This window comes from Bombus pyrosoma, linkage group LG14, assembly GCF_014825855.1.
Source record: "Bombus pyrosoma isolate SC7728 linkage group LG14, ASM1482585v1, whole genome shotgun sequence".
Taxonomy (NCBI): domain Eukaryota; kingdom Metazoa; phylum Arthropoda; class Insecta; order Hymenoptera; family Apidae; genus Bombus; species Bombus pyrosoma.
In genome coordinates, this window is record NC_057783.1 from 9,421,218 (window position 1) to 9,437,297 (window position 16,080).

A 16,080-nucleotide genomic window follows, 5' to 3' on the forward strand; every position below is an offset into this window, starting at 1 on the left:
ACGTGTGCTTGAATATCAAATGACTTTGTATTATTCAAATATTACATATGCAGGGTATGATGATTTTGTCCTAATTTTATTTGTCTTATTTTGTATCATTATATTATCAATGTAAATTCAACATTAGTCCAGTGATTAATGTATTTATAGAACACAATGTACAGTTGTTTATCAATTCATGTTCAATACAATATAAGAATAATAACAAGGGCTACTGTCGATTAGATATAAAGGAGATTTCTTGGAAAAACAAGACAAAACATAGCAATTATGAGGCAAATCATATATTGTATGATAAACATTGATCTATAGAGTTGAAAACTGCTTAATAAATAAAAGAAGTTTGATAAGTTGTTATATGGTAACATATCTTGTTTAAATATTATTTCAGATAACAAAAAAAAAAGGTAGCGGAAGAATTTATTGAACTAATGGATTGTTCTTGTATCGATTCATATACAAAAAAAAGTTTTAAGGAATAAAATTATCAGCCAGTGATAAGGTAATACTAAGGACAACTCATATATTATAGAATTATTATATATTTCTATTATAAACATTTTTGAAGTTTGTAAATTCTTTATAAGCCCTAAAATTTTTATAGATATATTCTTTTGCAAAATTTAATGAATCAGAAGAACAGCAGTATTAAAAATATCAGAATATAAGTATTGAAACCACCAGGTAAGTTGGCAGTCAAAGAAAATACTTGAACAAAATCAAAGGAAAATAATAAAGTATCATTATTACTTTACAGTAAGAAATTACAATCAAAGTTACATACATCTGATAATACTGTAAGTGAAAATTGCAGCTTATTAAATCATAATAGTATATCCTCGTTTGATATGAGGTATACCTTAAGAAAAGTTTCAAAATCAAAGATGGGATTAAAATCTCCAAAATTACGTTCAAAATCTAAAAGTCCAATATTAAAAAGAGTTCCAAAATCAATGATGGGATTAAAATCTCCAAAATTACGCTCAAAATCTAGAAATCCAATATTACTAAAGTCAAAGATTCCTACTTTTACAGATTTGCATTGCACTAGTAGCAAAATGAGCTCACAACTAGAAAACAGTAAAAATATACTTATGAGCAAAATGTTAAGAAAAAATGCATTTAAATTGAAAAAACCTATAGTATTACTGAAAAGACTTTCTGACATTATTAAAATTACATCATCTTCATCACTACCGAGGATAAGCATACATATAAATGATCAATTTAGCAATAGTAATATAAATATTTCACAGAAGATATTTGATGCCATATTTAATCATTCTCGGACTATAAGTCATAATAAAATTAAACAAATAAATATACCATATAAGTCGCAAACGCGTTTTCTCGAAACATCTCCGCATAATAAAATGATTAGAACATTTGATAATGTAAGTACAGCATTTGTGGAACCCTTTATGTCTTCTACACCAAAGGAGAAAGGAATATTTGATAGAACGAATAATAAACGTAATACAAGACAGATATCATATAATGAGGACACAACTTACGAATTAAACGAACAATGCAGTACATTAAACGTTCAAAAAAGTATTGCATCAACAACAGAAGCACAACAAGGGGAAGTAAAGAAAAAAGATGATACCTATGAACTTGTTGAACCTAAGACTCCAAATTTGCGGGAGAAACTATACAAAAAACAAAGAACTCAGTGTGAAAATTTTGATCAAAAGATACGGAAAACGGATGCCAAAGTACGTTTTGCAAACTGTTCGTCGGATTATAAATATAATTCATCTTTAGCAGATTGCAATAAACAGAAAAAGCTTAATAATGTTAAGAATAATTCATCTAAAAACAGTTCAAAAAAGAATATTATGAAGTCGCTGACTAGAGATTCTCATAAAAAATCAAATTCCATCCCCAAAATTGTAGTAACAACACCATCCCGCAATCAAATTCCAGGTAATCTGTCAATTACCGTCGAAAATATTTTATTTTATAAAGAACATTCTTTATTTAAAATATTTCGTTATTGTTATGCAAAATTATAAACCAACTGAAACCTAAAACAAAGCAATATAAATATTTGTATTTATTGTAGATTCAAAGCCTGCTACAACGAAGAAAGTTCCAAATTTCGCTAAAATCCATAAAAAAATATTCGCCAAAGCAGAGTCTATTATTGATGCAAGGAAACGAGTAATAGACAGATATACTGAACTGAGTAATATATCCATATCCATAAATAAGCTTTATAATACATATCAAATGTGTACCTTTAAATATGCGATTATTATCTTTTAGCCACAAGAAATGAAAAGACTGACTCACGGGGTGAAAATCAGTTATCTAATACATTAAATAAAAATTCTTACAATCGATTTGAATTAAAAATAAGAAAATTGGAAGCTACTGATTGTATCATGAGAAATAATACTTTACGAGTAACAAGGTAAAGTTATTAAAATTATGAAAATTATATTTATATATTAAATATATTAAATAGAGAATAGTATACCAGTATTTCTTAAACTTTTTTTTATTGTAGAAACAAAGAGCAAAGCAGAGCTATTTTGAAGGGTGTACGAACAAATCGACGTTTTGAGCTTCAGATGAATTTTAGGAATATGAACCAATAAAATAAATATAATTATGTTAGGTAATTTATATTATCATAAGAAAAGCTCTTGTGCTATTTATTTCATTACGCTCTCTAATATCAATAAATGAATAATAAATGAATGTAACATACGTTTATAACTGTTTTCCTTTCATGTTCTCTTTTACCTTTGTAAGCTCTAATAAGCTTAATTCTATCTTTTCATTTTCTTTCTTTTTTGATTAATGTTAGACGGGCTAGAAAATGAACATGTCTCTTAAAAAGGTCAAAGATCTAAATTTTCCGGCGGTGTATCCAATACGGCAGAAACAGCAACAATCGCCGGTCTAATAGTTTTACCGAGTCGAGTTGATTTAGGGTAAATCAAACGAGAAAATGCAACAATGGTTTTGTGGAACGGGGAAAAAAGTCTAATAATTAATACAGAAATGTGTCGTACGAATCAACAAGAAAATGTTGTATAATTCGAGGTAGTTCACACTTGAAGATGCTACTATTCATAACTGGTGAAGGACGACTTCCCGCGAAACGTGATAAATCATCGGGTAGTGTACTTTGATGGGCGGAAGCAAAATTATTATTTCGCGAATATCTATTTGTTCGAAAATATGATAGCCGCGATGTCTTTACATTCCCGATTTAAAACGGGAATTCTGGATGGCTTACTTTTATCACAGCCACCGCGGCTTCAAATTGCGTGGCACTGTTGTCGAAGAATAGTATCTTATAATAATATATTTTATAGTCTTACCCTATAATAGTATTTTCTGCTAGTATCTTATAATAGTGACTTCTCTATCTTTCGTAGAACATTATTCTGCTTGCACGGATGGTAACGAGTATGTGACGGGTAACGAGTTTCCCTTTAAAGTCAGACCATGTTTAATGTTTGTGATCCGCTCGTTTTTAACCTTGTATAAGGATTAAGGAGCCAAATGTAACGAACTTCTAACTTTAAGTAGCCTATACCGAATGTATTGCTGAAATCGATGAAAATCGAACTCGAATTTGTAACATAAAATTACTATTGAATTAGTTTCACCTATTCACCTCTAGATGGTTGTATGGTCTGTTTGTCTCTATCTTGTCTACTTTCCCTTTTCTTTCTCTCTTCACTTCTTTTGACTTTTCTTGTTCCTTCCCCTTCTTGTCATCATATTTCTTTTTATACTTTAGATAATCCCTTTTTTATTTTCTTTCATTTCATTTTCCCTTCTTTCATTCTTTTTCTTAGCTTCTTTCTTTTTTCTTTCCTTTTTCTAGGAGTCGTTCGTTCAGTGCACAACCCTCTTATTAAGCAAAAAGCAAAACATTTAAAATTTCTTATATATACTTAGCCTACAACTGTCACAGTTTGTTCACTAAGGAAATGTTTCTAACGTGTAATATTTCAATTTTTCGCGCCGGCTCCAATTGGAAAGAAACCGCGTCGCCTCAGTCAATGAACAGTCAGCTAGGTGAGCATTTGGCGGGTCGGAACGAAGCATCATTTTAGTGTCGAAAAGTATGATGTTTATACGTGTTATCGCGTTTGAAGTGCATGATCTCCACAACGTAGTAATCCTTTATCTTTTATAAACCAGGTTTGTTTAACTAATACACGTTTATTTAATCATTCATCAGATAATGTTATATCGAAATTAAATAATTTCTTTAACTCGTTTTGTTCGTGTTTCATTGGTCTCCTACTGGACTGTTAGAATTACCAATAGTTTGCATCATATCTTTTGACACAGATAGAATTTGAGTTTGATATAATTAGTAATCGTGTATACTTTTGTACAGATCATTGATTGATTGTGAAGATGCCTTTATTTATGGTGACATCGCATCTCTTTCATAATCTTTGCTCTTTCCTTTACCCACTTCTCACTCATCTCCCTCATTTCTTCGCTCCGCCCCCCCCCCATTATTCCCTATTATTATATGGTTATAAAACATGAATTTATGTCGAACTAAAAATTATCACCTATTTGTTTTCTATCTATTAATCAATTTTATCTAATGAAATAAAATTATGATTACGTATTTTTATCTCATAATTTTATGACACGTCTCAAATCCATAAATATTATTCGTTCAAAATATTAGCTCCCAAGTGTTTATTTTCTACAAGCATCTTCATGTTCCAATTCGACGAATTGGTTGTTTACTTAGAACATAATATGCTTACTACTACAATCATATCCTTTCCAAGAATTTGGTGACTCTTTTTTGCACGCTCGACTTACCGAGGTTCTTCCTTTTGCTCACTCCTTATTGACCGTAATTTGGTAGGCAAACCGCGACGTGGGGTGTTATTCTTGTGTCGAGAATCGGAGCGATTAGATGTGTTTAGTGTCACTCTCAGACGGGTTTCCATCTCTCTATTACGTACTATGATGTTTTTGTTGCCATTCGTTTACCGTTCAAAACTACGTTATTGTCATCTTCGTTTAATCAACGTCCGTTCTTATTCAATAATTTATTATAATTTATTGTTTTGATTTTTTTATCGTTTTTTTGATTGACTGATAGGTCACATAATGGACATTCAAGACGAAATTTCACTTTGATTAGCGTTTGATTTTTATATAATTTCTTCTTTTTATATATTTCTTTTAATATCTTGGTCATTTCTTGTACAGATTATGACGAAGGAAACTTCCAGGCATTAGAGGGAGCCACTATGAAATTTAGATGGACGCTGGTGATAATTGACGATCTATCTGGAAGCCTTCCATGGTAATTTGGTGAGTTTTGATTTAATTTAGATTTTTCAATAGTTTTTAATAGTTTCGTATCATTCTGAAGAACTCTATATTATTTGTAATGCTTTGGGCTTTTATCTTTTAGTGCATTTGCTGGTTACATTATTTTAATAGCGAATTAAACATATCACAATTTTTTAAGGTAAATGTTGACAAAAGGGGACCAAGACCCAATGACCTGGTCATATGTTGTCAAGAACGCTTTTCTGAGTAACATCCAGAAGGTTTTAGTCGCCGCTCGTTATTCTTGAAATGGTTATTAACAAAAATATACTACTATTGTATACATCGCATTCTGCCTACACATAAATACATACACGTGAGAGTTTTTATTTTAAAGAAAACATTACACGCGTTGCCCACTCGTTTGTGAAAATCCAATCCAACCCAATACTAATTCCACATGCGAGCGAAGGGGGTTTAATTTTTGACCAAAAAACTTTTCTCTTAAAAATTCCTTACTCGTTTGCTTCGTTCACGTGGGGAATTGGTATTGAGTTGGACTAGGATATTACGAATGAGTGGAGTGAACGAACGACGGATGCGGTGTTTCTTTACGTATATGTATATATACCTACACTGTTTTTTAAAAATTATTCTTTTGTTAATAAAAATTTTGTTTGTCCTTTACAAAATATATCAAGGTCAAGGTCATTGGATCTGCATCTCCTTTTGTCAACATTTATCGATCTCTTTTTGTGTTCATAATTCATGCTAGATAAGCTGCAGCATCTCGAAGCCCTTCTCATACTTGTTCAATATTTTAAATAGTTACAAGTCATAAATACAGAGAGATCGTGTGAGGATTTGCGACGCAACAACACACGCAAACATAAAAAATCTTCAACATTTAACCTTAAGTCTTAAGTTTAAATTAAAAACCTATCCGATTCATTTTTCCGTGCCCCGTGATAGACTCGCGTGATTATCCCTTTTTCTTCGCCCTCCTTCTAATGAAATAAACTTAAACGAGCGTAACGAATGACGAGATTTACTATCCGGGTGTGAGGGGGATGAAAGCAAAGAAAAAGATGAAGAAAAAGAAGAAACGGAAGGATATACTCGTATAACGCGGGATGGGGAGACCGGATTATGTTCGATGCGCGGAACAAGCCGGCCGTAATGAATCCGCAGTAGTTGCACGCGTTTTAAGTCAGACACCGTAATATTCCTACGCGGCCAGAGGCACGGTTTAACCGAAAGTTACAGTACAATCGAGTAGGTGTGCGCTGGATGTGAGTTATTACCGACTTGTTCCAGACCAAGCGTATCGCCAATTCGAGCTAGAGCTTTCTCACGTCTGCGTTATTTGAAAATTTTGTCGGAATTATAGTAAAGATAGGTAATATCCGGGCATCGGCTGTTCGGTCTCCCGTAATAAACCGAACGGCTCTTCTCTCGTAAAAATTATATTTGTCGAACGAGCTCGCCGTTCTAAGTGATTTTAAGCTTTTCCCGTTTATGTTAGTCTGTTTAACGTCTGCTGTGCAAAATTTTTTAATTAACCTTGCTATGTTCTTGAAATTCTTTTCGACAAAATTATATTTTTCTAACGTGAAAAATATCTTCACACGTAGTTTGCATAAAATCTGAGAAGGATCTTATTGGTATGCATGATCTTTTGATTCGAAGTTTCATATTTATGATCGTATAATTATTTGCATAATTATTTTGAAAATTGATCATTAGTTGATTAGTCGCGATATAAAACATATAAAACTGAAAGCATACAATATAGAAATTGAAACTAAATGATGCGGAAAAACTAACGTTTGATGTATCGCGGCTGAAAGTATTAAGATATTTTAGCTTGTGACGTACGAGCGTGGCGGAAAGTTTGATCGATCGTCTCTCGGAGGCGATACGTTACAGGGAATTAACAATTACGCGATACTTCGCGACAAGCGCAAAAAAGTATCGCGATTAATCAAGTTCTCGCTTTATAAAATGCTCGCGCGTTCGAAAACTGGAACCTCAACCGACCATCATTTTCATAATCGCGCGTTTCTCTTGGAATCAGGAAAAGGGGAAAAGCGATAAATCACACACTAACAAAATTTATTCTTACTTTTGTTGATCTTTTAGAAAATACGAATTAAAGGAAATTCGTTTTCCTACCCGGAACGAAGTTCGGTACGAAAAATAATTTCGAATTAGCAATGTTCATCGTAACGAGAACTCTAGAACTCTATCGTGTTCTGCTTGCGGTTCTCCTTTTTTCAACATGAAAACCCTTTGAAAGTACCGAGAAACAGTTTGCGAAACGTTCATGGAAAATTAGGCGGAAGTAACGGGCCTAAACTCTCGTTTTCACACAAAAAAGATATTCAGTTTGGTTTCTCGTTTCTTTCTTCCTTTTTCCCCCTTTGCGATATTTTCCTCTTCTTTCTTATTCATTTTATTGTAATTTCACTATCTGTTTGCTGAAACGCGATATCGAGAATAATGCTGCTCGTTATGTGGGTTTGTCGGTTGTTGACTCGCGTATTCGTTTGCTTTGATGTAGCAGACTTTTATGGGCAGAGCCGGTGCATGGGGGCGGGGCAGGATACACGCAATAATTAAGAGTACACAAACAAAAACAAGCACAGCTGAGTGTAATGTGATTTCTTTTAATTGCTCTGTTTGCATCCACAGCGTTATTAATTATTAGTCAAATCAATTTTAAAGAAAATTTCATCTAGAAAGTATTTGTATATATTTAGAAAGTATTAAACATTTTCATAAGTACAATTTGGAACGACTTTTTAGTATTTTTTTTAAAAATACGAAAATTTTTAGTATTTTAACATTTATTATCTAAATTTTTATGGATGAATTACGCGTGTTATATATACAAAACGTTTTGAAATTTATTAATATCGAAATGAGAGGCGATTGTCGTGATTATACTGGTAAAATTTCACACGAATTTCGAACATACAAGTTTTAATAATTCCTTAATTATCATTTGTATTTTCCGTAAGTGTTTTAACTATTTGAACACTTATGAACGAAGTCATAGCCATACAGCGGGTATTTTTCTTTTATAGAGAAATGTTTATAGAGAAATTCATGATAAACGAGAACCCGTATGTCCACATATCACTTCATACCACATATCATTTCAATTTTTTTAGTGGACTCATGAAAAAATTATCAACTCGATCGAAGTCGGTGAGAATTCGAAATTTTTCCAACGAGCAACCTCTCATAAATTAACGAGTCATACGTCTTGTCGCACCTAAAAACGCAACGCTACCATTTTTTCGTCCTTCGGGAAAATTTAAGTTTCATGTTACGTAAAGTATGTAAAATCCAAAGTTTCTTTAAAAAAAAAGAAAAAATAAAGCAGGAGAAGAAGGAACTAAGGGGAGAAAAAAAAAAAAGAAAAGAGAAATCAGGCTCTGAAACGTAACTCCACGGCAGTCGAAGGATCCGATTATCCTCGGCAAGCTACTTTTCAACGTGTTCGTGAATTTCAAAAGATCATTTGAAGAATCTCAAAAAGCGCTCGAATCTTTTCCGCGAAATTCTCCGAATCTGGAAAGCTGCTCCGTGTAATTCGGTCGCCTTCGAAACTTTTGAAAGAGAGATCGGATTAATCATTCTTATCGTCGACGGTTTGAAGCCTTGGACATCGTTCGTAACCACGAACGAAGATAAAGCTCTCGGTCGATTGTTCCTTTAAACCCTCTAATTCCGATGCACGTTTCCCCACGTGCTCGTTGTTTAAGCTCGATTGCCTCGCTGGCAATCGTTTGCGAGTCCTTCCTTGTCAATGGGCCGAGGAAAATCACCGAGGGAAGGAAAGGCGGCAAACCGGTTGATAGCTCTTCACCGTGGCAACTTGCATGGACAATTCTCCTCGTCTCGTTACCTTTGTGAAACGCAGAAATAGAGATTCAGCTACTTCACGGACGCCCTGCGTTCGCGCTTCTCGTCCTGATTTTCGGAAGAGATTTGTCTTCGATGAATCTGCGCGAAGAATCATTGCTTCGCGAGGGAGTGGTTCAAAGATAGAATAGGGGAAATGAAGTGTACGAGAAGTATCTTCTCGGATTGAAATCTCTCCAAGTCTTTGAGGGATACGGATTTTGCTTCGTTGCTCTTCCATTTTATTGCTCGACTGATACGTAAAAATTTCAGACCTGAAATTTATAAAATACGAGGTGACTTTTTAGTTTTACGCGTGCGCCATTGTTTCACTGCTATCGGTACTTCTGGATTATTGCAAATATTGGACTGATTCTTTTTTAGTTTGTGAGAGAAATGATTTTTTATTAATTACCAATGACAGAAGTACGTTTCCTAGGGTAGTTTTATAAAGAAAGCATAGTGTACTAGAAACTAGCTTTACTGAAAATGAAAATATATCTCTTCATGGTGATCGAGTGATTTTCACGATTCATCGAGTGAAAATAATAAAGAGATAAAAATACACGTGTGCAGAGAGAAATGACGATTAATAATTTTACCGTCAAATTTCTATAGTTGTACATTCAAATATAGTTGCACTGTTATAGTTTCTCGAGTCTGATTACGACCCAACATTCCTGCACTAATCGTATCACAAACAAATCCTCCATTATCACCACGTTGTATTCCGAGACATCGAACCTCGGAAACCGATACTTTCACTTGGATCAACGCAAATCCTTCCAAACAAACTCTCTATCTCTTTCTCCTCCTAACTAAACGCGCTTCGCACGACAGAAAACCTGCGACGCGTAAATCACATCTCAATCGAGATTAAGCTGAGAAATCTCAACTATAGTCGTTTGCGGTAATCAACCATCACGGCCAGCAATCAGTTGCGATGTTATCGACGTCAGTTCCTCTAAACAGGCACGCGAATCGAGATCGTCTCGAGAGTCCATGTACTCGTAGGAGTAACGTGGCAGGTCAGCTACTAGAAGGCCGCGCACAGAGTCCGTATGTTCGGTCGTGCGCCATGTAACACGCAGAACATTCTGTACCAGATCCGTTCGATCAATCCGATGTGAAAGGTATTTCCAAGCACCAGGTCCCTATGTATCCTTTTACGTTGATTCTGGCCGGCGTGTACACCGGCTACCGCCTTCTAAAGCTGAGTAGAAAAGCGGCGCGATAGAGTGATAACGCGGCTGAAAGAAAGTGGCTGTTCCATTTCGCCGGATCCGACGTTATTGGAACGAGTCTGTTAAAAAGGTTGTTAAAGATGAGGAACGGGGCAACGTTCGCCGACTGTAGTCACAGGCTCTCTTCTCTTCCAAGAGATTAATGGAGCCGCGAAATCGTTGCGCTGCTGATATTGAGCTATTAATGAGAGAAGGGTTCTTCTTTGCTTGCAGTACGAGTTTATTAGAGAACGATACGTTATAAGCATATTGATTTCGTGCGTTTGAGGTTTAGATTAACCCATTTACGTGCCAATTTTATACACTGTCGAACAAATTTATGTATCCTTGCTTCTTTATCCGGCCAGTCTTTGATTTTACTTGAAAGTACTCTTTCTTACATATCAAAGAATTCATATAGAATTTGAATTTGTCGCGTTTGGGTTCGAGTCTATTTGAAAGTACTGCTTCTTGTTCTCGAAATACCTATGGAACCAATCACTATTCGAACCTACTTGCGACGTGTTTCAGTTCATCACTCGACCCGACTAGTGCTGTATAGCGTTCCGAAGGTGATCCTAGTTTGGAAACTAAACAAGGACGATTTAGACAGAAGGGGTACAACGATGAGATGCCTAAGAGATTAAGTAGCGAAGGGTGCAGTACTCGATACTAGCTGGTTACGTTTAAGCGCTGCTTTAGGTGAAGAGGGTGTTTAGAAGGGTTAATCTGATCGCCTTTTAGTGAAATACTATACAATGGCTGTTGGAAGTATTCGAACATTTATTATAGAAAACTGTTATGTGTATATCGTGTGTATGTACTCCATACAATATTTTGGAATTTCATTAGCGCTATTCAAATTTTACAATGTTTCTTATAACATGGAGGATATATTCATAAAAAGTTTCTACAAGTATTCGACTACTTTTGTGAGTCACTGCATATACACTACATGCATAAAATATAATATTAATGTAGTATCGTGGACAAATAACCTAAGAAATATCGGGTGAACCATAAACAATGTCGCGAGAAAGCCTAAGTGCTGACAGGCCCATCAATGTGTCGTCGGTCCTTCAGTCGAATAGTTATGCGGAAAAAAGGTCTACGTGACCATCGTCACGGACGGTTGCGGAACATGCACGTGGGGGGGGGGGGCTATGAGAAAAGACAAAGGGATGCTTAAGGGAGAAAGACGAATTAACAGTCAGTGTGAAGTGAGAAGTCAGAGTGTTGTCAGCATTGTCGAGGAGTGTGGTCCGCGTGAAAGAGAGCGTTGGAACCGTGGTGACGAGAATTGTAAATTAACTATTTAGTTGTCTTAGTTATAGCACATTATTGTATTTAGTTCACGTTAAATAACAATCGTTTCCTGTTTAATTAAATAATAAATAAAATCTTACATTAATATTAATATATAATTATATAAAATTCGCATAATGTCCTAATTCGATCGTCAGCCACTGTATATCTTATGGATAGTATTAGAATTCTGTGAAGCGAACTTCGCTCATTAAATCTAATACCCGATTTTTCAATATACTATATTGAACTCGATCCCGTCACTAGCAACGACTATCGTTATTTGTAGCATCTCTACTTCGAACGATTGCAAACCGACCAAAACAATATTTACGAGCATGCGAGCCGATAACTGATACGAAGTTACAGGTACGAATGATATTTCTTGTCCGTGTCGGGCAGCCGTAATTGTTTGCTGGACCGGTCGACGAATTATTGAACTCTCGCAAGCAAGAGAGTCAGCCAGTGTTGCCAAACTGCAACACATTGATAGCGACGCGTAATCTGTTCCTGTTTACAGAAATTTATTGGCGCGAAATCCGGTGCCAACTATGCAGCGACGCCTCGTTCTCTCTCTATAGCCGAGTGGTGTTAATGTTCCCCAAAGTACCATGCGCGCGTTATTAAAACGCGGCCAGTTTTCGGCCGGCCAACTGCCACTGCCACGCTGAAAACTGTTCGATCGAGCTCTTTCAGCCGAGCGTGCCTCGCGGATATTTGGAATTTTGTCAAAATTGATGAAGATCGTTGCGCTGAAGAATTTTTAAATTGCAATGAAATATACCAGGTTTCAAGATTCTTACTCTATTTTGCAACTAAATTCTTAACTCTCATTTGTTTAATTGGGAACAGTATTAAATGACATTTAATATAACGTCTAATATATGACAATTTTATAAATCGCGAATTCGGATCAAAGGGGTTTCAGAAAATTTTTAAAGTCACCAACTAACTCTGTTAAAATGTCTTTAGATTTAGAATTGAGATCAGGGTAGGATGTCGGTTGTTTAATCTCGTACGTATCCTACGCAAGCTTACCACAAAAGAGACACGCAAGCATGCAATGTAGGGGCGTTGCACATGCCCTTAATTTGGGAAACCAGCCCTACATCCTAACTTCCACATCCCAACTTTAGGTATTCTCGCGGGTTTGTGATACGTAGTAATCGCTATTGAGAAGCAAGAAACAACTGCATGTCTTCGAACTTGCTAATTAAAACCGTGAATTCCCTTGCTCATGTACAATGAAACTAACCCGTGTCATTCAAGCCAGAAATTTCTCAGATATCCCAAAGTCATTAGTAACTATGACCTATTTAACGTTATTGATTAAAATTAGAGAAAAACCGAGTCCAGATTGCGGTACACGCAACATCGATCGCAAGAGAGTTTACTTTAACCAGAAGGCTAAAAAAGAGAATGAAAAATACGAGAAAGAAATGACTAAAATCAATATTTTATTAGTAGAGCAATTTTCACCAAATTTTCTGCAATTTAAATATTTGAATAGTATACGGAATAGAGGATTTTACAAAGGTGGATTTTATAAAGAAAGCTTTCCTCGTAAGTCAAGGAGGGAACCTGGCTTGCATACTGGACGATAATACGCGGGGTACCTTCTTTCCTCGAAATCCTATGCTCTGAAGAAGGGAAACGTGAAGATTAGTGCGCGTCTCGTGCTGTTCTTAAATGCAACGTGCCGCGGATAGCCAGCATGATTCAACGTGGAAACCACGATAACGAAAGCTTTATACAGTCAGTAGGTTCACGTCTGGACGTTGAGAAATAATTTATGTTGTATCCGTGCAAAATGTTTGCGGATTCCATAACTTTTTTCCCTCTAGACTTCCATATTTTCCTTGAGAGTCGTGGCCGTCATAAATTTTCGACTTGCCACCACCCTTAATTGCAGTTAATACCGTAATTTATTACCAAAGAATTTTCATTATCTCGATGAACGTATATACATCGTCGCTCATAATTATATAGATATTTCGCTCCATTTCTATCGACAATAAATTATGAATGACACATGAGCTTCGAAAATCTATTTAAAACTATCTCGATATTCGAACGAATCGATCGCTTTACAACGAGCGATCGAGTCACGAGAGGCAGAGGACCATCGCCATTTTATTAAATTCTTCGAACAGAAATATTAGATGGAACTATAGACGTTCACTAGAATTTCTACATAATTTTATCTTAACGTTTGCATTTGTGACTATTTAAAAATGATAAACGGGAAGAATGATTTTAAGCGAACGAAAAAATCTCTCTGGTAAGGTGCTGGAGAAGTTCGAATCTGTTCGGTAGTTCTTCTTGCGAGTATCTTTTTTATCTCCTAAAGCATTCATGAAGGGTTTAAATCTGTCGCGTTCAGGTTCGAGTCTGCTCGAAAGTTTCCCTTTTTTTCAAGATACAGAGTTCGAATCTAGTCGGCGAATGTTTAAACTTACCTGCGACGTGCTAATGAGCGGGGTTGTATCGCATTTCGTATAAACTGCATATACGAAACCTAACTCATCGACGATCCTTTCAACCCGATGCGTCCGAATCTTCGTTGAAAATCTCGAGGTTCGTGCTTCGACGTAAACCTCCTGTGAACGTTTAACACCGTTGGCTCGTTTCAGCCGGAGAATTCCCCGGATTCTCTGGCGAACGTGGGATCTCCTGTCACGATGCCCTCAAAGATCGTATCGCGTCGGTAAGGGCTGCGTGGCAGCTGACCCGACGACAACGAGAGCATTCCTGCACCGTTGCACCCGAGCCAGTCGGTGCTCGAGCGCGTCAAGTAGAAGTGGTCTGCGCGTAACCCGTCCGCGCCTTGGTTCGCAGTGAAAACGAAGCGCATGCGTCGGTCGGGAGACGCCAGGCCGCAGATTCATTTCGCGCCGCGACGCCAAGCGGCTCCGCATCCGTGTAAACGCGGCTGGTCCATGTGCGTTCGACGTCGGCGCGTGCACGCCGACCAGGACAATCAGTGTGAGACGCGTGTCAAGTATCGTGTACCTTCGCGCGTGTTCTTCAACGATTCTCGATCATAATCTTCGTCGACTGCATCATCGAGTGATTAATCGAGTGGATACTTTGGTAGAGCAAAAAGGAATTACCGTAAGAACGACGTTGTCCCAGGCTGGTCTTTCAGATGAATTGAGAGGTAAACGGGGACGAATGACGCGACAGACGAGCAACGATCGCGCCTTGTGGATCGCGATGATCGTCAGCAGCAAGGATCCACGTGTGATCAAGCGTGGGTTTCAACGCGGTTGCACCAGTCGAGCATTCGACGCGACACTAGTCCAACCTCGTTTCTGAGGATCTTGTGGAGAAGTCCGCGAGATTTTTCGCCTTGCCACTGTGGATTCCTTTACGTGACTTGTTGTATCGGCGATCTGTCCGCGGCATCTCACGTGTGATTTATCGTCCTTACACGAGTTCTCGTGGATTCTCCCATCTCGATTCTTTGGTTCGTAGTTGATTTCCAGGTGTTGGATCCTGTACGGCAGAGGCAGTGCGTTATCCGCGAGGGAATTTATCGTGCTACGGACGATTAACTTGACGCGGTGGGAGTATACGTCGCGAGTGGATGCTTCTCGTTGAACGTCTGATTCTCTGGTGAAACTCGGTTCTCGCAATCGTCACGCGTGAACCTCTGCTTGATCCACGAGAGTCTTTGTGTTATATATGTCTGGTAATAGTGACTGTAGATGCTACAGTGAAGTTCGAATCCTGTACTCGGAGACCGGAACGAGTTGCATAACAGGGTCTCTGCCTGAGTGTATATATATATAAATATATATATATATATATATAAGTATAAAGGAGGATATCGTGCGAAGAGAAAGTGCACGAGAAAGGAAGCAAAAAAAAGGAAAGGGTGGAGAAGAAAGACGTAGCTGGAGTTTAGAGCCGATTTAACCAGCTCTGTCGGCTATCACGATTTTTCTCTCCGGTGTGTGCACCAGGGGGACGGTTCTACTAACAAAACGATCGACGGTGAGAACGAGTGAACGAGGTGTTAAAAATGCTGTGTCGTTGGCTCGCCGTCCTGATACTCGCTGCATTTCTCCTGGTTATCGAAGGGATCGCGGTCACTCAAGGTACGTGCAACCGAACCATCTCAAAAATTTGCGGAACGTGCACGAACGTTGCTCGACTCGCTTCTTCGAATTCGCTCCTTCGAATTCACTTGGAGCATCTGTGTAAGAGCTCTCGTAGGTTCTTCAGAATGCATTCGCGTGCATGGCCCAAGCTTCTGAACATTCAACGGCCAGTTTCAGAAGATTCTAGTGGAGTATGGTCGCTGATTCGGTATTCGTGCTCGTATGCACCGATCGCTCTTGCGGGTACATTAACA

At 37.3% G+C, this 16,080-nt stretch overlaps 2 protein-coding genes across 7 annotated transcripts in view; both read left to right on the forward strand.

Annotated features, from left to right (window-relative positions):
* The first annotated feature begins 204 nt into the window (after nucleotides 1-204).
* LOC122574954 lies at nucleotides 205-2,708 on the forward strand. 2 transcript variants are annotated; one of them, XM_043743228.1, is made up of 6 exons: nucleotides 205-502; nucleotides 636-684; nucleotides 758-1,929; nucleotides 2,069-2,191; nucleotides 2,272-2,419; nucleotides 2,516-2,708. In XM_043743228.1, the coding sequence occupies exons 3-6, from the start codon at nucleotides 849-851 to the stop codon at nucleotides 2,604-2,606; spliced, it is 1,443 nt and encodes a 480-aa protein (XP_043599163.1). In that variant the 5' UTR covers nucleotides 205-502; nucleotides 636-684; nucleotides 758-848; the 3' UTR covers nucleotides 2,607-2,708. The 2 variants fall into 2 exon arrangements, with proteins under 2 accessions (XP_043599163.1, XP_043599162.1); XM_043743227.1 differs by having other exon boundaries at nucleotides 206-502; nucleotides 605-684.
* A 1,385-nt stretch (nucleotides 2,709-4,093) lies between these two features.
* LOC122574958 (zwei Ig domain protein zig-8-like) overlaps nucleotides 4,094-16,080 on the forward strand; it is a 433,576-nt gene continuing 421,589 nt past the window's right edge. For 2 of the 5 annotated variants that reach the window (XM_043743239.1, XM_043743241.1), the window contains exon 1: nucleotides 14,509-15,823. In XM_043743239.1, the coding sequence (XP_043599174.1) occupies nucleotides 15,748-15,823 (76 nt within the window). In that variant the 5' untranslated portion in view covers nucleotides 14,509-15,747. Of the gene's footprint in view, nucleotides 4,171-4,929; nucleotides 4,961-5,214; nucleotides 5,320-14,508; nucleotides 15,824-16,080 lie in introns of those variants that run through there. The other 3 variants (XM_043743242.1, XM_043743243.1, XM_043743240.1) reach the window with 3 other exon arrangements.

Coding starts and splice junctions, on each gene's coding strand:
- LOC122574954 (XM_043743228.1), top strand. CDS start 849: ATGAGGTATACCTTAAGAAAAGTTTCAAAATCAAAGATGGGATTAAAA. Junction 1,930..2,068: donor ATCCCGCAATCAAATTCCAG/GTAATCTGTCAA, acceptor TATTTATTGTAG/ATTCAAAGCCTGCTACAACG. Junction 2,192..2,271: donor AGACAGATATACTGAACTGA/GTAATATATCCA, acceptor ATTATCTTTTAG/CCACAAGAAATGAAAAGACT.